At 43.1% G+C, this 22,906-nt stretch overlaps 1 protein-coding gene across 2 annotated transcripts in view; it reads right to left on the bottom strand.

Annotated features, from left to right (window-relative positions):
• Window positions 1-2,036: 2,036 nt before the first annotated feature.
• The window catches only part of SDK2 (sidekick cell adhesion molecule 2), a 451,341-nt gene continuing 430,471 nt past the window's right edge, over window positions 2,037-22,906 (bottom strand). For both annotated transcript variants that reach the window (XM_087710186.1, XM_087710187.1), the window contains 5 exons: window positions 13,467-13,631; window positions 13,184-13,324; window positions 11,290-11,428; window positions 11,032-11,158; window positions 2,037-4,322 (listed from right to left, as the gene is read on the bottom strand). In XM_087710186.1, the coding sequence (XP_087566312.1) occupies window positions 3,969-4,322; window positions 11,032-11,158; window positions 11,290-11,428; window positions 13,184-13,324; window positions 13,467-13,631 (926 nt within the window). In that variant the 3' untranslated portion in view covers window positions 2,037-3,968. The remainder of the gene's footprint in view (window positions 4,323-11,031; window positions 11,159-11,289; window positions 11,429-13,183; window positions 13,325-13,466; window positions 13,632-22,906) is intronic.

Genomic DNA, 22,906 nt, shown 5'->3' with positions numbered 1-22,906 from the left:
ATTATCATTCAAGGGATAATAGTCTTCTACAAGAGACTTAAAAAAAAAACACCCTTGTCTGAGTTACATTCACATTTATTTGTTGCCAGAGTGCTATAAAGGTTAGTCATTTGTGGCTTACTTGTATGGGACCCCTGTGGCTTTCGTAGTATTTGTAAGCAGGATAATCCTATTTGGATCATCTGAACATATGGGTCCTTACACCACCAGTGAGGTTTCTTCTTTATATTTACAATGATAATTGGGTTTTTTTTGGGGGGAATAAGAACACTAGATCTTTAATGCTAGTAGAATATTACTGTAAGACTATGCCCAATAACAACCTCAAAATATGCTCAAACATGTCTTTCTGTGGATGTATATATGAAATCTGGCCATTTTTCAGGAAATAAATGCTACTTTGAGGAAAGATTTCTATGCCACATTCAAACCTGTTTGTGTGTGGTAAAAATAAAGACATCCTGAAGCAGAACCCACTTCCGGGTCAGCAACAATATTAAAATCTTTCATATTTGCCCCTTTTTTCAGGATGTTTATTTGCAGTCAACTATGTGTCTGTTTTTTTGTTTTGTTTTTAGTAATCTCCCTTATAATGGCTTAACTAAGCCCATCTGTGACTGGTGTGCTAATAAAGCGTAAATTGAAAATTTCTTGGAAATCACCTCGGATCAGAACAAATCATACTTTATGTGTTGAATGGATGGTAGTACCAAAGTTCCTCATGATTGACTAACATGTAGTTTGTAGCTCTCTTATTTTTTTTAGGTGGTGATCTATCTTGGGAGATCCTTAGCAATGTAAATATTTGATTGCTGGGAAAAAAAAGCGGATTTGAGATGGTGCTTTTTGCATAGAAAATGACACTGAAAACAATGTAGATTCCATCCTTTAGTGAACATCTTTATGCAGTTTCTTTTGGAAGCTCTGTTGCTACAACTATGGTATCTTGGTTTGTATTAGAATCGAACCGGATTATTTTTGTTCAAAATAAGGAAGCCGCTCTGATAGAGTCCCTATGGAACGATCTCCCCGTTGAGATCCGGACCCTTACTACCCTTCTGGCCTTCCACAAAGCGACTAAGACCTGGCTGTTCCGGCAGGCCTGGGGCTGTTGATTTATCCAGCCCCATCCTAAGTTATGAATATTGTCGAATTTTTAATGTTGTTTTTATTATTTGTATGTCTCCCCCTTCCCTTTTTTTACCTGTAAGCCACCCTGAGTCTTCCGAGAGTGGGCGGCATACAAACCAAATAAATACAACTACAAATACAAATTTAAAGGAAACATGGAAGGGCTATGACAGTGTTGGCAAATGTTTTCGATGCCGAGTGCCAAAACGAGAGTCCAGGGAGTGGGGAGCACCGGAAACTAGAAGAGTTCTCTGGCTGGGAAGCTAAGCTTCCAGTTTCCGGCATGTGTGTTCTTGCCAGAGAACTGCTCTTCTGGTTTTCGGTGCTCCTGCATGTGCAAAGACTAGCTGGCCGGCGCACATATGCACGCTAGAATCCTGAAGAGCAACATGCAACTGCTGGCATGCCCGGAGAGATGGCTCTGTGTGCCACTTCCGTCATGCGTGCCATAGGTTTGTCGTCACAGGGCTATGAATTAGCTACTAAATCTGGACTTCAAATTTCTTGACAATCTCCAGCTACAGAAAATCCTTCCTCTCCACTATCATGAACAGAAAGATATAAACTGGCTGGCTTTGGAATTCTGGGAGTTGAAATCCATACATCTTAAAGTTGCCAAATTTGAAAAACACTGGTGTAATTAATAGTTGTCCCGCCTGTTTTAATATCTTCAATGGTGCACATTAGGCTTATGAGCTTGTATAAATCATCTTTTGGATTAAATCAGGCGACCAAGCTTCAAAGCATCCAAATGATGGCCTGGATCTTTTCCCATGATTATTTTTGCTTCTTCAAATAGGCAGAAGTTTACGATCCTTCCTGGAAAAATAATAGATTTCATTTTATCACTGAGCGGCTTGTTATGAGACGATTAGTTCAAGAGGTGAAAGAACCATAAAACCATCCAAATTGCAGTTTGATTCTTTATTAAAAGGACCCGATGTGCCAGTTCAATGCTTTGTAAACCAGGCTTGGAAAACAATGTGCAAATAAAGGCATGGGGTGAGGTGGAGGGGATATAATGAAGACAGCTATAGCCAAGGAAAGAAGATAATCCAACAAAAGTGGAATGGTCACTCTTTTTCTCTTTCCCCCTTTCCCCCAATTATTCCTGGACTTCTTGCTCTGGCCCAAAACTCTGTTAGAAAAAAAATATGGCCGTTGCAGATCTTGGGACTCAATAGGCACTCTGTGTGTGTATATATGTGTGTGTGTGTGTGTGTGTTTGCGTGTGTGTGTTTGTGTGTGTGTATATATATACTCTATTAGATGCTTAGAAACAAAAATAACTTTTATCTGACCCTTGCACTAAAATATTTTTTTTTAAAAGCAAAAAAGGGAGAACCGTAACTTTCAATGTATTTTCCCCTCATTCAGTTCCACTCCCTCTCCTCATCCTAATATTTGTGGGTTGTGAATAATAATATTTTTTTTAAAAAAAACCCTTAAAAGAATATGGGGAGAAACTTTCCACTTCCATGGACCTGTAAAAGAGGTTTACTTTTGAACCAGAGGGGCAAACACTGCAATGAAGTCAAATAACAGCTCCCTGAAGTGATCCAATACAAAAGGGAGCTGTTCAGGATTGGGTTTTGCACATCTGCATCTCGTACCCAATACAGGCCCTGTCTGTATTTGGCTCTTCAAATTGCATTTGATTTGGACCAGGGTTTCTCCCTTTTCCTTCTTTCCTCCTTGCCCAGTGAAGTGAATGGGGGGGGGGAGGGGGAAGGATCTGAGAAGACACAGGGGGGTGGAGACACCATCCAACCATGTGTGTATGTGGGGGGGGGTAGATGTCTTGAGGCTTGGTTGGATGCAGATGTGTACTTCTCCCACCATATGAGAGGAAGACCACTTTCGGTAGAGGAGATATACCAAGAGCACCGGTTGCCCGGTGACAGTATCACAGTTCCTCTGAACGCTGCAAATTTTTCTCCAACCGTTCTCAAATGCGCTCTCTCCCGTCATCACACAAAATGCACAGAAAGAAAACGATTACAGTACAGAGTCTAGTCAGCACCGTTGAGCTCAGCTAAATTCTGCATAGCCTCTGGCTGTGAATGGAAGAAGGTGGACCGAGTGTGGTTGCTGCTCCTCCCACTTAACCCCCCTCTAGTTCATTCAAAGGTAGGCATCGGTCTGGGAAGCCTTTCAAAGTTGTTCCAGCTCCCTGCAACTGCTGCCGTGGCCTGGCGTGGCTGTGGCGAGTCTCCGCAGTCTTCTTATTGGCCAGTTGCTAGCCACCAGGAGCGTATTCACATGGACAAGTCCTTTGAACCTCACCCTTGCATCTAGCATATAGAGAGCATTGACTGTAGCAATTTGACTGGCTCCTATTTACAGCTCGCAGAGCCCTAACCCGTTCCCCTCCGAGGAAAGCTTTGGTTGGAGAACAAAACAAACAAACAAATCAAACCCCGATAAACTATTCTGAGAAACATCAACTTACATTTTTTTTTCTCTTTCTAGAAAACTGATCTGCAGGGAGGTGTGACTATAATACCAAATGTCCTCTTAGCTTCGAGGCTCCCAGTTTTACCCTGTTGCCTTCCACCTTTCTTTCAACAATAGGCCTGAAAAACAAGCTGATCTCCTATTTTGCTCCAGATGTTCATCTGCGGACAGATGAATTCCTTTGAGGAGCACTGTGCAATATTAGAAACAGGAGCCGTCAGTGAATTCAAACTCAGATGCCTGATTGTCTCCAACAACATCACATTACTTCTGAAAAGTAACACTTCTGGACCCAAAAGTCATGGTTATTATTAAATCCATCCTTGTTTGTTGTTACCCCCTTTTTTCTTTTCTTCTTCTTCTTCTTTCTTTTAGACACATCAAACAAAGGAAGAAAACCCAGCAATAGGGGCTCTGGACCCCGGGGCAAGGCTACTGGGTGGTCGGTAAAGAGTGCTCTGCTGACTAGGTGGATTGACTGGAGTTTGTGGGGTTGGAGTCCTACTGGGTTTGGGTCGGAAGAGGCTGCCTTGTTGGGTACTGGTGCTGTTGGACAGAGGGCAATGGTCAGGATCCCCAGAGTCACTTTCTGTATAACTGTAGGCCTGAGCCCGGGAGATGCCCTTCTGCTGGCGCCTCCAGGAGTTGTAATAAGTTGGGTCGCTGATGTAATGGTTGACAAAAGAATGGGCTTTCTGATGGTTCTGATCCACTTCGTACTCACTGTCGCTTCCCTGTGGAGGGAGATGGAAAAAATTGGTAAGAGCAATACAAATCTGTTTCTCACACATCAATCAGTCTGTGAACACAGATCAATTATGTGAAATTTCTCTAGATGTTTAAAAAAAAAGCAAGCTGGAAATTAGAAGTAACCACACAGAGAGAACTTTTCCACAGTATTATGCTATCTATGGATTTTTTTTTCTAGACAAAAATAATATAGTGTAGTGTAGCACTACATACTAGCCAACACTATATCACTGTAACTTTGTTTGGCCTTTTATACTTTTCTATTACCGTGTCTATAATTGGGTTTTTATACTTTTCTATAATTGTATTCTTTGATTATTAGCTACCTTGGGGATATTTTATATCAAATACATACTGTTACATTTACTTTTTAAAGTAGATTTACAGTTACAGACGGTTGGTTAGTTTGGAAGGAATAGTCTACTTTTCATTATTGCAATGGAAATCCTTTCCTTCCTTCAGGAGCTTACATCGCACTTACAACTTTCCTTTAAAGAACAATAAGTCCATGAGGCAGGTTAGACTGAGAGTAACAGGTCCAAAGACACCTATTAAGTTTCCATAACTCAATAGAATCTGGATCTCCCTGCTCCTCCCCCGCCCGCTGCCCTACAATGCAATTTTAACATTGAACATTGCAGAAAACTGTGCAATAATTTGTCTATTAAAATGGTAATTTGGAAGGCTGTGCTTTAGTAGTGTGCTGCAGCTGCAAAAAAAAAAAAAAAGGCAATGCAGCCCTAGGCTGCATAAAGAGAAGATTAGGGTCAAGGTCAGGTGAAATGTTAACACCACTTTATGAGGCCTTGGAAAGACCACACTTGGAATACTGCATCCAGTTTTGATCACCACAATATAAAAAAGACGTTCAGACTCTAGTCTAGAAAGAGTGCAGAGAAGAGCAACAAAGATAATATTTAGCCTTCAGGAGACAAATGAAGAACTGAGTGTGTCTAATTTAATGAAAACAAGCACTGGGGTGACATGATAGCAATGTTCCATATTGCCCATATTCCTCAAAGGGCTATCACAAAAATGAGGGGGGGTGGTGTCCATCTATTTTCCAAAGCACCTGAGAACAGGGCGAGAAGTCACATATATTTGGAAACTTATCAAAGAGCGATCCAACTCAGAACTAAGAATGAATTTCCTGACAGTAAGAACTTTCGAGTATTAAAAGTCATCTGCTGGTAACTGAATATTTATTCTCTGAGAACATCTGTATTTTAAAGAATGTTACAGAGGGAAAAAAAGATAAAGAATTGAGGAGGGCAGGGCAAAGTTGGCACATTTCCCTCCTTTCAACTCTGCCTCTGTTCTCGTTAATTGAATTCAGTTTCTCCGCTTGCAGAAGCACAATAGAGATCTTTCATGAGAATCCCCCCCCCCCCAGTTAGGGAACAGATCAAATCGCAGGTTTCAGCTTGCTTAGAGCCCAAGAGTTTCTCAACGGTGGTACTCATCTGCACTAATTTCATCAGGGAGAAGGAAGTGGGAGACAAGAGGCTCTTGAAATCCAGGTGATTAAGAAAAGTGAAACCAAGGTGATCAGCAAAGAGAGAAAGAAAGACACTCTGTGCTCCCCCATATCTAAAACAGAGAGATAGGAAGGGAAACGTGCAGGCCCCTTATATCCAAGATACCCAAAGCTAAGCAGCAATGGCCGGGACAATGAAATAATACAAATGGAAGATCAGAGGTGGTATTCAGCCAGTTTTGACAGGTTCTGGAGAATCGGTAGCAGAAATTTTGAGTAGTTCTGTGAACCGACAAATAGGCTGGCCCCACCCCCACTGCCTCCCAGCCAATCTTCTTTTGTTGCCCTGAACAGGAGAATGGAGCTGGAAAGCAGGTTAGTGAGGTAGGCAGGGAATGGGGATTTTGCAGTATCCTTCCCCTGCCACGCCCACAATGCCACATCATGCCCACAAAGCCACACCCACAGATCTAGTAGTAATTTTTTTTTGAATCCTACCGCTGTTCTAGATCATACTGTAAACGAGCTTTTGATTATAAACTGGCATTTTTGCATTGCAAATCAGTCATTAAGCCACTTTAGTACAATACAATACAATACAATACAATACAATACAATACAATACAATACAATACAATACAATACAATAGCAGAGTTGGAAGGGACCTTGGAGGTCTTCTAGTCCAACCCACTGCCTAGGCAGGAAACCCTATACCATTTCAGACAAATGGCTATCCAACATCTTCTTAAAGACTTCCAGTGTTGGGGCATTCACGACTTCTAGTGTGCTCCTGCTCTATCATGTGTTTTTATATATTCTTATTTTAGAAAATGAAGGTAGTTATGACATTTCACAGAAAATATACTGTGTCCAGTCAGGTTTTTTTATATGTTGATGGCCAGTTATGTGTTATTAAAAGAAAGAGGAAGTGCATATGATAATTTTAAATACAGGTGCAGCATTAGAATACCTACCATTTTAAAAATGGTACAATGTATTCCTTCATAATAGAAAAGACTGTGATCAGGTGACCGGTGTACCTGTTTAATCTGCAATTAACTGTGCCTATAGCCTTTGGATATGACTCTTCAATAGAGGGCTGTCTACATTCAAACACAGAACTGTCTGGCCACACTAATTTTAGAGGACTTGTCATGAAAGTCTGTAGCCCTCAGTCTCGGGGGATTTGTGATCCTCTCTCCTCTCCTTTAAAAGCAACGACATGTGCTTCACCCCACATTTACTACACTACATTTTACAGATTACCTTGGAGCCACCTCAGGTAGTCCTCAACATATAACCGATTGTTTAGCGACTGTTTGAAGTTACAAATAGATCTCCCTGAGGGTACTTATAACCTGGATTCAAAGTGTCATGTGACTGCACTTTGAGTTTCTAGCAACCGAACTGCATTTATATACATTTGCAGTATCCTGCAGGCACATGAGCACATTTTCATGGTTTGCCAATAAAGGCAATTTATTTTCAATTTTCTGGCAACATCAGCCATAGAGGGTTCGATGGGTTCGCTTAACGACCATGCCATTGTCTTAAAGACCACAGCATTCACTTCATGACTGCCACAATAAAGGTTGTAAGATCAAGTTGGTCACACGACCAACCTGATTTACGTCCACCATAATTCATGACTGTAAATGGGTAGGCTCCATTATGGTTATAATTCTAGGAGCACTTATGTGGTTCGTCTACATCAAGGATCATGCTAAATCAGTACAACTGTGCTTTCTGCAACATACCGTATTTTTCGGCGTATAAGACGTACCAAGATGTTGATGAGGCAAATTCAAAAAAAAGTTTTTGCACTCTGCAGACCTCCCAAAACCATTTTTTGTCAAAAAAAGGGCATGCATAGCCTTTAGGAGGCTTATAGAGTGCTCCTGGAGGTTGGCGGGCCTTTTTCACCCATTTCTGCCCTCCCCAGCCCCCAAGAGCACTCTGGAAGCCTCCTAAAGGCAATGCACAGCCATTTTTGCAAAGGAGGAGGGGTTTCGGGAGGCCACAAATGCTGTATTCAGTGTATAAGATGCACTCAGATTTTCACCCTCTTTTTTGAGGGGAAAAGGTGCATCTTATACTCCAAAAAATACGGTAAATTGCCCCCAGGAAATCCCGCAGCACTTTAGCGTTTTCAGATTCTTTCACAGATGCTCTCTGACATCGTGAGGAATTTGCTGAAGCCAAACCTAATGTAAAGAACAGAAATAGAAGTGTGCACAGTTCAGTGATCTGGATTTGAAAGGTGATGGAGGGCAGACAGGACACTAATACTAGCACGCTCTGATAGAAGCTGGATCTTCTCCTGGGCTCACAGGCCACTCCCAAAGATTAGGAATTAATTTAAGAAGGGGCTGACAGGTGCAACAGACCTGACTCCAAATCATCTTTTCCTCTTCAAATCCCTTTCACTGCGTGCCCTAAAAGAAAATGCTACAAGTTCAGTAAGATTTGAATTTAAGTAAGCTTATTTTCAGAGCGCAGTCTTGATATGTACAAAGCTTGTTCCTATTGACATGGTTAAGTCTGACATTCATATCTGTCTTTGGGAGATAAGCATTTCTGTAGACAGTAACTGTCTAAATTCAATTCACTAATAGCTAAACATTTGCCAGCATGGTCGCTAGAATCTCTGTACAGGATTAAGGGATTATTTTTCATGAAGAAACTCCTTGATTTCAGCCAGCAATTCTGGAATCTTGCTGGAAAATTGTTCTTTTTGTCTGGGCTGGTTCCCTCCCCCCAACACTACAATTCAGATACTGTGACGTATTTTTGTTAATCTGAATAAACTGGGGACCAATGCCTTTATAAAAAGCTCCTTCCAGAGTTTTGCTGATAGCTCCAAGGATATTTAGCTATGATATCCGGGAAGAATATGTGTGGAGAAATTTGCACCTAGATGTACTTCTGGCATGGGTATTTGGCTGTCCTAGCAGTTCTCTCTGCTAATTGCCCTTGGGAGGTGAGGAGGGCTAGTTGAGGGCCAGGCCGTTTGGCAAAGATTCTGTTCTTACACAAAACAGGACAAAGGAACCGTTTTGCCACAGCCTGGCAGGGTTGCCAACTCCTGTTAGCCTCTGAATTGCTATGCCTGTCGCCATTGGTAACAGTGCAAGGAAAAGAAAGGCCTGGCTGTAAGACGGCCTGTGTCCTGAGTTTTTGAGACAGATGTCCCTGTACTCCTCCCTTGGTACTCAGCTGCCTCTGCTGATCACCATCCCTTTCCCCAGAAGGAAGCGTAGAACATACATCAGCAACTCAAGGAACATTTTAATCCTAGTATTAAAACATTTCCATGTTTTAGTTTTTTAAAGCTAGATGCTTGCTGCAATGACACTGCATGCTTACTCTTGTAAACATCAGTCTGGACTCTTAAGGGGAAAGGAAGTACGTATGATTAAAATCAGTGGTGAAAATCATTTTTTTTTTACTACCAGTTCTGTGGGCGTGGCTTGGTGGGCCCGACAGGGGAAGGATACTGTAAAATCCCCATTCCCTCCCCGCTCCTGGGGCCAGCCAGAGGTGGTATTTGCCGGTTATCCGAATTAATCAAAATTTCTGCTACCGGTTCTCCAGAACTGGTCAGAACCTGCTGAATTTCACCCCTGATTAAAATATTATACAATTCATACTCAGGACTGAAACAGGCAGGTTGATGTCCAATAATCCCCTCACTGAGGAACTAGGGCAGTGGTCATCAACCCGCTCTTTCATCCCTCTGCTGAGGCTCCCTGTCACTCAAAATATATGTCACAACTGTCAATGTGCAACACCCATGGGCACACAATTTATTGAGCTTTTCGACCCCTTTTAGGTTTTGTGGCTTCCGATGTTTTCTTTTCTGTGAGAAACGGATCCAAATGGCTCTTTGAGTGTTTAAGGTTGCCAACCCCTGAACTAGGGAAATGGCTGACTTCTTTCTTTGATTAGCCTCCTGTATATAGAACTTGTGATTTTTAGAGAAACCTACTTAACAAACAGCACTCTCAATGGTATCCTGGACAAGTGAACCAAGAGTGCATATGTACCTGGTGGAGGGCAACTGGAAAAGAGCACTTTTTAAAAACACCCATTTGTTTCACAGCGTTCCATTCCTTAAAACGAATCTCTAAATCTAATGTCTGGCTTGTTTTGGGCTTCATCAATCTGTATTAAACAGCCCTTGCTGGCACCCAGCTTTTTGGCATGTGCTGTGGTAAAAACCATACAAAACAAACAGACATCTGTTTTACCCTTGAGCATAACCAACCCTCAGAGTAAATCTACACGAGAGCTGTGAAAACTTGAGATAAGGAAATCTAGTATTTAAGCAGGGCTGCAGATGGAGAGAGATAGAATGCAGAGTTAGAATCTAGTCAAAACTATACCAGCTGAGTCACTAGTTTTGGAAGAAACTGATCACAGAACAATAAGAACCATCAGAGTTACTTTGTGTGGAAAAGCTGGTGGAAATCATTTTTTCTAGTGGGTAAATTACCAAGCTTCCCTATTCGAACAATCCAATCTATTAAAAGCTATTTTCTGGTCACAGAGAACCAGACTTCTTCTAGCAATAAATCTAGTAGACTACTTCAGTTGGGGCAAGCTCAGGGAAGTCAGTGAAGTGAAACACTTGTTGTGTCCAATGTAATTCTCTGATCATATCATTTTGTCACAATTCAGCAGGGGTGGGGTGGGGGTTATCACCTATGGCAAAAGTTTGTTTTGGGGGTGCCTTTATACCCCTTAAGGGGACAGGGACCTTTTTGATCAGAAAGGTCGGCAGTTCAGCGGTTTGAATCCCTAGTGCTGCGTAACGGAGCGAGCTCCTGTTACTTGTCCCAGATTCTGCCAACCTAGCAGTTTGAAATCATGTAAAAAATGTAAGTAGAAAAATAGAGACCACATTTGGTGGGAAGGTAACAGTATTCCGTGTGCCTTCAGTTTTTAGTCATGCTGGCCACATGACCACGGAGATGCCTTCGCACAGTGCTGGCTCTTCAGCTTTGAAACAGAGATGAGCACCGCCCCCTAGAATTGGGAACGACTAGCACTTATGTGTGAGGGGAACCTTTACCTTTACCTTATGCCTTTTAAGATCCCTGTAAGTTCATTTTGGAATGCATGTGCTCAGTCCACTTAAAATGGGCTTTGTGACATTCCTAAGACTCTCTGTGGTATTGCATCCCAAAGCTTCTCCCCTTCCAGCCTCACTTACTTGTGAATCAGAGATTTCTGAAGGCTTCTCGGTAAGGCTGCTGCTCTCGGCTGGAATTAGGTCATTGTACTTGGTGACATCTTCATCTGAGTAGTGCAGTGAACCTGGGCTGGGCCGTGGTGGGGACCTTGGGAGAGACACAGAAACTCTGAGATATCATTCAAAAGGAAGTATTTTGAATGGGAGAGCAAGCGGCCGCTCCCAGATTTGCTTACCCCCCCCCCCACTTCTTCTCACGAGTCTGGAAGCCTTCGGTACCTTGTATATATTCCGTTCTTCCTGCAGAAGGAATTTTTTACTGACATGCGGCGATTGTTCAGTTCTAGAGCAGGGAAGCTGCTCTCATCCAGGCTGACCATTTCACCATGGCTCAGTGCATTTGACTTGGAGTTGCTCCCTAAAATGGGCAGAGGGAAGCAAGAACAGAAGCTGTTACTATTTTGGAGTATTTTTTTAGAACACAGCAAGAAGCTTCTGCCAAGCTCCTTTCTCTCCCAAAGAACAAATTTCAGAAGTTTGTCCTGAACTTTCTTGATTTTTTAATTGTGAGTCATCAGCGGAAAAACAAGACCTAGCTCCCCTCCATGAGCTGCCCTTGGATCCTTTATGCTGAGCGAGGGAGATCAATGTCCCCGTTAACACAACGTAAGGCACAATTTCCTTACATTGTTCATACATACTTTGCACCCAGGACAACATTTTGTACTATAATTTGAATAGAATTCTCACACTATTTCTTATTGTTTACCTCTTCTTGATCCTACACGTGAATAATATATTGCAATTCGGGTAAATAGGAATTTGCTAAATGGAATTAACGATTTACTTCAAATACTTTTTTAAAAAAGGGAATCAACATTAACTTCCTAATTAAACCCAAACCATTAATTGTCTCTCAATATTCCCAATCCTGAAATATGGGTGCTGAGCCCTTTTGGGATTCCTAGCATTTACCTTGCCCATAAGGGGATTTGAGGAAAGATCCCATCCCAGCAATAAAAGCTTTCCATAACTATTTTAAAGAGTCAATCCATAGTAACTTTTGCTCCTGGCCTCTCAGAGAACTATGACCAAAATTATGGAGCACTAGAGCCAGGCAGTGGAGATGTTGCTCTGTGGTATACAATGGATTTCATACAAAGCAACAGAAGAATGGTGAATTCACACAGAGTAGTTTCTGCTTTAGGAAAGTTTTTTCAGGAAGAGGGGAAAAACTGACAGGTGAGTGCAAACTTCATTGACTATGTTAAGAATTGCTTGAGGATTTTTTAAAGCTAAATTCTAAAGCATTCAGGTCACCTACAGCAAACTTTTTACGTGTGACTTATCTTTAGAAGAATGCAGTGTTCATCACAGAAGAGGTTCAGGAATGTAGTTAAATGGGATTGGGTAATATGGTCACAAAGTCAATGGCTTTGATTAGGATTGCTAATTCCCTATTAGGGATGGGTTTAACAGGGAGAACTCCTGGGTAATCACTGAGATAATTTTACACAGCATTTTGCTGACAGAAATGCTAACATCTTGAATCTTGCATTTGAAGGCAACCCAGGTACTGCAACTGGGGCAAAATGCAATGGTTTGGTATCTGATGGATATTATTTATCCTAAGCAGATTATACAGCTACTTTGGGTTGTACATTGGTTACCAGTTGGTTTTGAGTCAAAATAATGGCTTTGATGTATAAAACTTTATATGGTTTGGTACCTGCTGAGTTACATTCTCCCATCCAAATTGTCCTGGCCAGTATGTATTTCCCAAGAAAAACTTTTGATCACACCACACTTTTCTAAAATAAGGGGAATGGAGACCAGGTGGTCCCACTTTTCAACTGCTGTGTCAGCCTTATGAAATACCATCCCCTTACAATTAACATTTGCTCCACCCCTTCTCATGTTTTATAAGCTATTGAAGATGATACTTTTCCAAAAATGGTTAAATAGTTATCTTTATATTTATTCTGGATATTTAAATTGGTTTTTGCTAATTGCTTGCATGCTGCTGTGAATTTGTACCAATTTGGTGGCACACAAGCTGGCTGGCTGGCTGGCTGGCTGGCTGGCTGGCTGGCTGGAGATTTGATGTGTAATGCCCTCAATGGAAAATACCTGTTTATTGCAAATGAAGTCTTGAGACTATGTTGGTACTCACCTGAATCAGATTTCTTGGCATATTTTTTGCTCTGCCCGCGAATGATAAGGACAAAGACTAGGAGGAGGATGAAGATGAGTCCCACCAGAGCAATGACCACCAGAAACCACCATTCTTCATAGAAGGGATTGGCTTTTTGAGCTGGGAAAACAGGAAGAGGAATCAAGTAATCTCTTTCCTATAAGGATGCCTATGCCCCATGCACATTGTTTCCGATAGCTTTTACTTAAAAGTTAGTTCAAAGCATGCTGGCATGGAAGAAGCTGGTTTCTATCCTTCATACCTGACACTGAAGGGGATGGACTGCTAGGCGTCCCATAGCCGTAGTCATTGACGGCAATGACTCGAAAATCATAGCTGACACCCTGCTTCAGGATATCCATGCTGAAAGTGTAAGAAGTTACTTCTTTGGGAATATCCTTTATGAGAATGTCCCACAGCCCCTCATCTGGAAGAGAAAGATATCAGTAAAGTTGCAATATTAAATGCAAAAAAACAGGAATACACAAACACACGTCAAATGTAGGCTAATGTTGTCCTGTGGGCTGGAAAATGACTTTAGGGTTCCAATTCTAAAAAATAATGACAGAAAAACACAAGCAATTTGTTTACACAATTAATTGTGGCATTTGTTTGATTTGTACAGCAGAAATCTTTACTTTTTAAAAATACTTGTATGTTACATACCATTTATCCAAAATATTCTTGCATGCATAATAGATAGATATATAGGTATTAAAAATATTAAAAGGAATGCCAATTCCAAAGAGCAGTGAGCAGAGTCCCACAATGGTTGTGAAAATGCCATTGCATAGCAGGTTCAGAGTTATCTAGGAAGATTTACTTTTAATTAGTTGCAGTTGCAACCGGTTCAGAATATAGATCACGTTGTCTCCTCAAATTGTGTAATTCACAGAAGATGCCCAGGGATGTCTTAGATGGAAGATTTACCTTATAAAGTCACTGGAACATTTTAGAATTTCTGCTGATTTTAAGCATCAAAGAGTTACAAAGAGCATGCGCCTGTATATTTGATCTATATGGCAGTAGGAAACATATTTATATGATTTATGTGTTATCTGCATTGTACCCCTGTCTACTGAAGCATCATGGTATTTAGATTTTAGCTCTAGTAGCCAGATTGATTGCTGCGCATGATTAACCGGCACCAACATTAAAAATTAATTTCTGGGGCTTCTATTTACCCATGGAATAAATGCCATGGAGATGGAAAATGAAGTTCTGTCCCAGTCTTTAGAAATCCTGATTAATTTCTTCAGATTAACTTCCTTTTCTTGTAGAGATCCTTGCTCTTTTCTATGGTCTCCTTAAGTTCCTGCTTTTACAGGCAGTCGCTATGACCACAATTGAGTCCAACATTTCCATTGCTAAATGAGACAGCCGTTAAGTGAGTTTTGCCCCATTGTATGACCTTCCCTGCCACAGTTGTTAAGTGAATTGTTACAGTTGTTAAATTAGTAACACAGTTGTTAAGTGAATCCGTCAGCCCCCTGTTGACTTTGCTTGTCAGAAGGTGGCAAAAGAAAAGGAGGAGCCAATGTCACGATGAGACGACGTGCGATCTCAATGCTCTGAGATCACCGTCGATACTTTTGCCGCTGGGTGGTCCAAACGGACCTAAACTGTCCCACAGAGACAGTGAACAGGAAGAATACATCTTGCTGATCTCAGGGACATCGCAAAGTCCCTGATCGATCCAAGAGAAGTTCTTCAAGCAGGTGACAAAAAATCCAGCCATTAGGCTGATGAAGTTGGGACGGCTCCAAAATGGAAGGATACAGAAAGAGAAAGTGTTTCTAGCTGGTGAGGAATATTTACTGTTTTAAAAAGAGACTGCCTATAAAAAACTTAAAATTAATTTAAATTGGAGAACAGAAGAAATAAGCGGCAGAATTAAATTTGGAATGGTGTTGGACAGTGGGTTATCTTACTTTTTAAATACTATCTTCATGGATGGAATTTATGCAAGCCTTTTAAAACGAATGGATTAAGTTTTCTTCTTCTTTTTTCTTTTATTATTCTTTGTAACCTATGGAGTAAAATTCTCCTCTTTCATTACTGTGGGTGTTCTTCTAACCCATTCAAGAATCAGACTTTTTTAAAAAACTTGAATATACAAAAAGAAACAAAGAAAATTGCAACAATAACACTGCTACTCGGAGGCTGGAAGGTTTGTGTATTGGAAATGAAACACTCTTACTTTTCTCACTGATTATCCTGGCTTGGCACTCCAAGGTCTCACTGCTTGTTTATAGGGAGTGATAAGAAGAAAAGCATACAGAGGTCCCTTGGAAATATATCTTTAACCAGAGAAAAGTGAAAATAAAACATTATTGTGAATCTATGCTTAATTTTGTTAACCTTGTTAACCTTCTAGAGCAGCAGTGTTTGTTAGCTGGAGATAATGGCACAATTTCAACAGCAGAAAGAAACTTTAAGTCTGCAAAAGATATTCTCAGAAATACAGAAATTATCAAATACATATGAAAGAGAAGAAGTTGGAAGACTTAGAGCATCTAACAGCAAAATATGATGAAGAAGTTGGGGATGTTTATCAAGTGGAAAAAGTGGTGGTTAAAATCCTAAAAATTGAAGAGGAAAATGAATATAAAGAAATTAAATTTGCTGATATTTATGGTGATTGGTTTGTCTCTGAAAATGGAAAGAGTGGAATACTGAAAGAGGAACTAAATGGAGGGGAAATTTACCCCAGATGGCAAGATACAGAAGAAGAAAAAACAAAAGAATTTATGAATTTAAAGAGAATTTATTTTAGAATTTTATTAGAATTTGTAGGCCGCCCTTTTCCCTGAGGGGACTCAGGGCGGCTCACACAAAAACTGGGAAAGGGGAATACAGACAGTAGGACAAAACATGTAATAAAATAGCAAACAACAAACACTCATCATTCGGGCGGGTAACTATCCTATCCCCAGGCCTGACGGGCGAGCCAGTTCTTCAAGGCTATGCGGAAGGCCTGGACGGTGGAGAGGGTACGAATCTCCACGGGGAGCTCGTTCCAAAGGGTCGGGGCTACTGCTGAGAAGGCCCTCCTCCTTGTAGTTGCCAGCCGACACTGGCTGGCCGATGGAATACGGAGGAGGCCTAATCTATGAGATCTTATCGGTCGTAGGGATGTAATTGGCAGAAGGCGGTCTCTCAAGTATCCAGATCCACTGCCATGTAGGGCTTTATGGGTGATTAATAGCACCTTGAAGCGCATCCGGAGATCAACAGGTAGCCAGCGCAGCTCGCGGAGGATAGGTGTTATGCGGGTGAATCGGGGTGCACCCGCAATCACTCGCGCGGCTGCATTCTGCACTAGCTGAAGTCGCCGGATGCTCCTCAAGGGCAGCCCCATGTAGAGCACATTGCAGTATTCCAGCCTAGAGGTCACAAGGGCCCGAGTGACTGTTGTGAGAGCCTCCCGATTCAGGTAGGGTCGCAACTGGCGCACCAGGCGAACCTGGGCGAATGCCCCCCTGGTCACAGCCGTTAAGTGGTGGTCAAATGACAGCTGTGGATCCAGGAGGACTCCCAAGTTGCGAACCCTCTCTGAGGGGTATAAAATTTGACCCCCCAGCCTGAGTGGTGGAATAATAGCCAAATCTTTGGGAGGGAAACACAACAGCCACTCGGTCTTTTCTGGGTTGAGCACAAGCTTGTTCACCCTCATCCAGTCCATAACGGCCTCAAGACCCCGGCTCATCACGTCAACCGCTTCATTGATTTGGCACGGGGCGGACAGATACAATTGAGTATCGTCCGCATATTGATGGTATCTAATCCCGTGCCTGCGGATGATCTCTCCCAGCGGTTTCATGTAGATGTTGAATAGTAGGGGGGATAAGACCGAACCCTGAGGCACCCCATAATTTAGGGGCCTAGGGGACGATCTCTGCCCCCCCACTAACACCGACTGCGACCTGTCCGAGAGGTAGGAGGAGAACCACCGTAACACGGTGCCTCCCACTCCCACCTCCCGCAGTCGTCGCAGAAGGATACCATGGTCGATGGTATCGAAAGCCGCTGAGAGGTCAAGGAGGACCAGGATGGAGGAACGTCCTTCATCTCTGGCTCTCCAGAGATCATCCATCAATGCGACCAAAGCGGTTTCTGTGCTGTAACCGGGCCTGAAGCCTGACTGGAAGGGGTCTAGGTAGTTTGCTTCCTCCAAGGACCGTTGGAGCTGGAAGGCCACCACCTTCTCAACAACCTTCCCCAGGAAGGGAAGGTTGGAGACTGGACGATAGCTATTAAGAACAGCTGGATCCAAGGATGGTTTCTTCAGGAGGGGTCTCACCACCGCCGCTTTCAGTGCGGCGGGGAAGTTCCCCTCCCGAAGGGAGGCGGTCACAACCGCCTGGATCCAGCCTCGTGTCACCTCACTGCAGTTAGTAACCAGCCATGAGGGACACGGATCCAGAACGCAGGTGGAAGTACTTACAGCTCTCATGGCCTTGTCCACATCCCCGGGGGTAACGTCTTGAAACTCAACCCAGAGCTGTTCTACTTGGTCCCCCTGCGCCTCGGCTGGAACTGCGGGGGTGGAGTCCAAGTCCGACCGAAACCGAGCAATTTTGTCCGCTAAGAATTGGGCATATTCTTCAGCTCTGCCCTGCAAGGGTTCCCCCGCCTCCCTTTTGTTCAATAGGGAGCGGGTTATCCTAAACAGGGCGGCTGGGCGGGACTCAGCGGATGCTACCAGGGTGGCTATGTGCGATCTTTTTGCTGCCCTAAGTGCCCTGGTGTATTCCCTGGTGCAGGTGGTTACCATTGCCCGGTTCGATTCGGACTTATCGGACCTCCAACGGTGCTCTAGGCATCTCCTCCGGCGCTTCATCTCCCGGAGTTCCTCGGTGAACCAAGGGGGTCTCCGGGATCCGCCGCCTCGGAGGAGCCGCAGTGGCGCAATCCGGTCGAGGGCCTCCGACGCTGCCGAGTGCCACGCAGCAGCCAGAGTCTCCACCGGATTGTGGGCGAAAGAGTCAGGAATAACCCCAAGCTCTGTCTGGAACCTTACTGGCTCCATAAGACGCCTGGGGCGGAACCACCTGGTCGGTTCCTCCTCCCTACAGTGGGGGTTTGGCCTCCGGAAGTCGAGCCTCAGTAGGCAATGGTCTGACCACGACAGGGGTATGATGTCACTCCCCCTCAGACCAAGATCACAAATCCACTGCTCCGAGAGAAATACGAGGTCAAGCATGTGTCCCGCTGAATGGGTTGGGCCCCGAATTACTTGGGTCAAGCCCATGGCTGTCATGGAAGCCATGAACTCCTGCGCCCCATCAGAGTTTTCACCGAGCGACGGCAAATTAAAGTCCCCCAGGACCATCAACCTAGGGAACTCAATTGCCAGCTCGGCTACCGACTCGAGGAGCGAGGGGAGGGCTGCTGCAACGCTGTTGGGAGGCAGGTACGTTAGCAGCAGACCCACTTGACCCTTGAGGTCCAACTTTAACAGCAAAGACTCACACCCGACAATCTCCGGAGCAGGGACCCTACGAGGAACTAACGACTCTCGGATAACAGCGGCCACACCCCCACCCCTTCCCTGGGCTCTCGGCTGATGCAGCACCTGAAATCCTTCTGGGCACAGCTCTACAAGGGGGACTCCTCCCTCTGGGCCCAGCCAGGTTTCAGTAATACATGCCAGGTCTGCCCTCTCGTCTAAAATTAAGTCCCGGACGAGAGGAGCTTTATGTACAACAGACCTGGCATTTAGCGACAACAGCCTGAGACCAGGGTCCTGACTACTTGCGCCATCTGGTCTTGGAGTGGGACTCCTAGGGCCGGAAGGAGGGATCTCTGTAATGTAGCGAACCCTCCTTCCCCGGTAATGGCCTGCCCTAAAGTCCCCGCCGTATCTGCCCCTCCCTGTTACGACCGCAATACCCCGACCCTCTCCCGTGTCTCTGGTCCCCTCAACCACCCCCGTGGCCCCCGCAACTCCCGGCAGGTCCTCCGAATCACGCATACTCATACACTCCCCCAAACAGTCCCCACGTAAGAAGTTAAAAACACAAAATTACAACAATATGATCATAAAAAAGTGGGACATTCATCCATCTCAAGCGTACCTCAAGCATAACCCATACAAAGACAGAAGAAAAAGGTGAAAGAAAAGAAAGAAATTATAAATTGCGCATAAAAATTGATTGGTTTAAAGTGCGAATAGTTCTGGGAAGGTCCAAAAAAAAAGTCCAAGATGGTTAAGGCAAGCAGAGGGCCTTCTATGTACTGTAAGTACCCCCGCTCGGCCAGTAGTGGCGCTATCTGTGGCCGCAGGTCCAAGGCGGCATCAGGCAACAATGGCCGTGGCAGATGAAAGTGTAGATAAAAGAGCAGATGAAGATATACTCCAAAAGGTCCAAAAGCCGCATTCCAAAAGGAGTCTAGTCCCACCCAACAAAAGGCCCTGCAATGGCAATGGCAACGGCCCAGTGGGGGGGAGAATGCACCAACAGGGGAGGCCAAGCCGAGGGGAGAGGAAGGGGGATGCAGTAGCAGCAGATGAAGACAGCCTCCCATTCTCTCCCAGTGCTGTTCCAGGCTAACCGCCTTCTCCCTGGGGCAATGAATAATCCAATGCAAGTCCACAGCAACCAAACACACAGACGAGAAAGAAAGTAGCATAAAGGGGGGGGAGAGATTTTTCTCAGCCAGCAAGTGGAGGAGAGTCAAGGCTCTCTCAGGTCAGCCGGGTCCCAACGAACCTCCAACGATAGTTATCCAACGCCTCTAACCGAGTTGGGTCGCGATGCCTTCCAAGCGGCACCCGGGCGGAGTCTTTAAAGGCCGCTCTGAATCAGCTGGGCCGCGGCGTCTTCCGGGCGCCCCCGAACGGCGTCAGCGTCTTTCGCAAAAAGGCAGCCTCGGGGGGCAAAATCTCACCACTCCGCTGCCAGCACCAACTCTCCGCAAGATCGCTCTTGCCCTGATCTCTCTTCAGCCTCCGAATGGCAACCGGGTGGTGTCTCTGAGCGCCTCACTAATCAGCTGAGCCGCGGCGTCTTCCGGGCACCTCCGAGCGGCGTCGGCGTTTTTTGTAAAAGGCAGCCTTGGAGAGCAAAATCTCTCCAGTCCACTGCCAACACCAGACCCTCCGAGAAATCGCTCGCGCCCTGGTCTCTCTCACGCTCGATTTCTAGGAGCAATTTCTCCTTCTTTTGGCTATTTTTCCAGTGTGGACGCCGGAGCGAAAAGCCCGGCAGCCATGTTCCTTCGCACATGCGCAGAGAGAAATTTTATTAGCAATATCATTGATAACACTACCGACAATGAAAGATAAGCTGATTAAGGAAACAGAAGAAGGGCATCAAAATTACATGAGAGATTTTATAAGCAAGGAGTTGCTAAGAGGAGTCCAACTTAGTTGATTAAGGAGATGATTAGAGGACTGACACCACAAATGGCAGAAGATATGAGACTGTTTTGTTACTGGAAAGATACAGGTTGATAGATGGAAGAGTATAATTTAAAACTAGTTAAACTTAGTGAAATTTAGTGACAATAGATATAAAAATAATTGATAATGTTAATAATGTATACAATGTGTAGTATTATGATAAGTAATAATTGGATATGAATATTGAATGGTACCCATGAAAGGAAGATTAGAAATCCTTTTGGATTACATATAAAGGTTAATAAAAAAAGAACTAAGTTAGATACAGTTAAAGTCTTGATTATTAGGGGGAAATGTTATGATACAGGATATAGTTAAATAAAGGAGGGATAATGATAACAATGTATATATAGGTATGGGTACAACATAAGGAAACTGGATGTAAATTGTAAACAGTGATTTGGAAAGGAGGATTAGAAAATTTTGTTATTAAATATTATGGATGTTTAGCTAGAATAGGACATAAGGATTCAGTGTTAATGGAGGATTTTAGAAATAGTAAATGAAATGCCGTATGTGGTTATATATTAAATCATGGTATATTTTATGATGATGGACGTTTAAACAATTATAGTCAAATGAAAATGGAGGTATGATGATGGTAACATGTATAAATATCTAAGTTAAAATACTTGAGTTAATATGAATTATGTTTGTTGACTGTGGAAGAGATGCACGAAAGTCTTTTTGTAACCAGCTGATACACTTTCTACAGTATGTAAAGAAGGATGTGTTGTGTTTGTTTTGAAAATTAAAAAAATATATTAAAAAAAAGAAGGTGGCAAAAGGAATGACCCCAGGACACTGCAACCATCATAAATATAAACCATTTGATGATAAAATTTTGATCACATGACCATGGGGATGCTGCCATAGCGATGTGTGAAAAATGGACATTTTTTTCCCAGGCTATTGTAACTTTGAACAGTCATCAAACGAATGGGTCGAGCACTATCTGTATTTCCTCCCAGGTTAAACACTTTATTTTTCCCTGGCCATCCTTTGTATGATGTGTCAACCACTAGAACGCTGAAAGCACTAGGTAGAGTGCTACAAATCATTTAAATGTTTTTTTATAAAAGCAAAATGATGCTGGTTCAACTTTAGAGGTATGAGTTGCATTTGGTCTCTATTGAATTGAATTATTCCTTGGTCTTTCTTGGTACCGTAGTTCTTTCTGTTGTGCTAGCAAGACTTCAAAATCCCACTTGCATATTACACGGAGAGGAGGCAATATTTATTTTCTCCTGAAAATCTAGACTGGCATCCAAATTTAAATAGGTTGCATTCCAAGGAGTTTACACTCTAAAAATTGATGGGAGTGCTAAAGACAATGGGAGGGAAGAGGAACACACAGAAATGCTGAAATGTAATTTGATTTCTCTAGGAAGGGGGAAAAATCCATAATGACTTCATTGGGGGGGAAAAAAGAACCATAAAGAGGGATTTGTATAAAAAGAGAAAATTCAAGGTAGTTCGGCCAGGAGAGAGATTCAGGACAAATGAAGGTGAGAATGGAATTAGAAAGGAAAATTATGAAGCAGGAAATCCAAAGACAGGGGTATACAGGGTGCAAACATCAGAAGACCAATTATGACTCATTTCACATATGATGCTGTCAAGTCTAATGGTGACCTGTTTCATACAGGAGGCTAAAATGATGTGGGTTTTTTTTTTAAAAAAATAATTATATCTATCTACTAATATGGCGCTGCATCTTTGTTCAGTTTTGGTTCCTTTGGCTGTGTACAACATTAGCAACATTTAGATGTGCACAGAAATAATCCAATATAGGTATTGGTAACTTTCTGTGTCAGAATAAGTACTGTCAGTCTTTCACACATTCTTTGATAAGCGTTCTAGACTTAATGATAATTAATAACCTCCATGCCCAGACATCTGCTCAATTTGAGGTCTGTGAAAGACAGTTATTCGCAGCAGCTTCATTAAAAAGGAAGCTCAAGTCTATTTCACAGCAGTTGGGTGATTTATGTCCTTGTATGTACCCAGCTCCTGGCCTCTGGGTTCATCAATCATCCCTTTTAGCTGAACATTTCATTCTTGGACTTATCCTCTTATAAGAGGGAGAAAGGAGCAAACTGAGTATACTCACTGTATCCTTTTGGAGAGGAAGACTCCCCAAAAGTAAATCAATTCAATGAGATTTTCAGCTGGAAAGGGAAATGCATCAATGGGGGAAAAGTCCCTTTAATTTTTCATTCCACATTATGGAGAGATATATTAAATTCATGTATTCAGAGGGAAGTTCCCAAGTTCCCAAGTCTGGATATCCA

This window comes from Thamnophis sirtalis, unplaced genomic scaffold (genome assembly GCF_051295495.1).
Source record: "Thamnophis sirtalis isolate CommonGarterSnake01/CBP01778 unplaced genomic scaffold, rThaSir2_p1.2 scaffold_3, whole genome shotgun sequence".
In the NCBI taxonomy this organism is placed as follows: Eukaryota; Metazoa; Chordata; class Lepidosauria; order Squamata; family Natricidae; genus Thamnophis; species Thamnophis sirtalis.
Note: the sequence above shows the minus strand (reverse complement) of the source record. Positions and strands in the feature narration are given on the sequence as shown.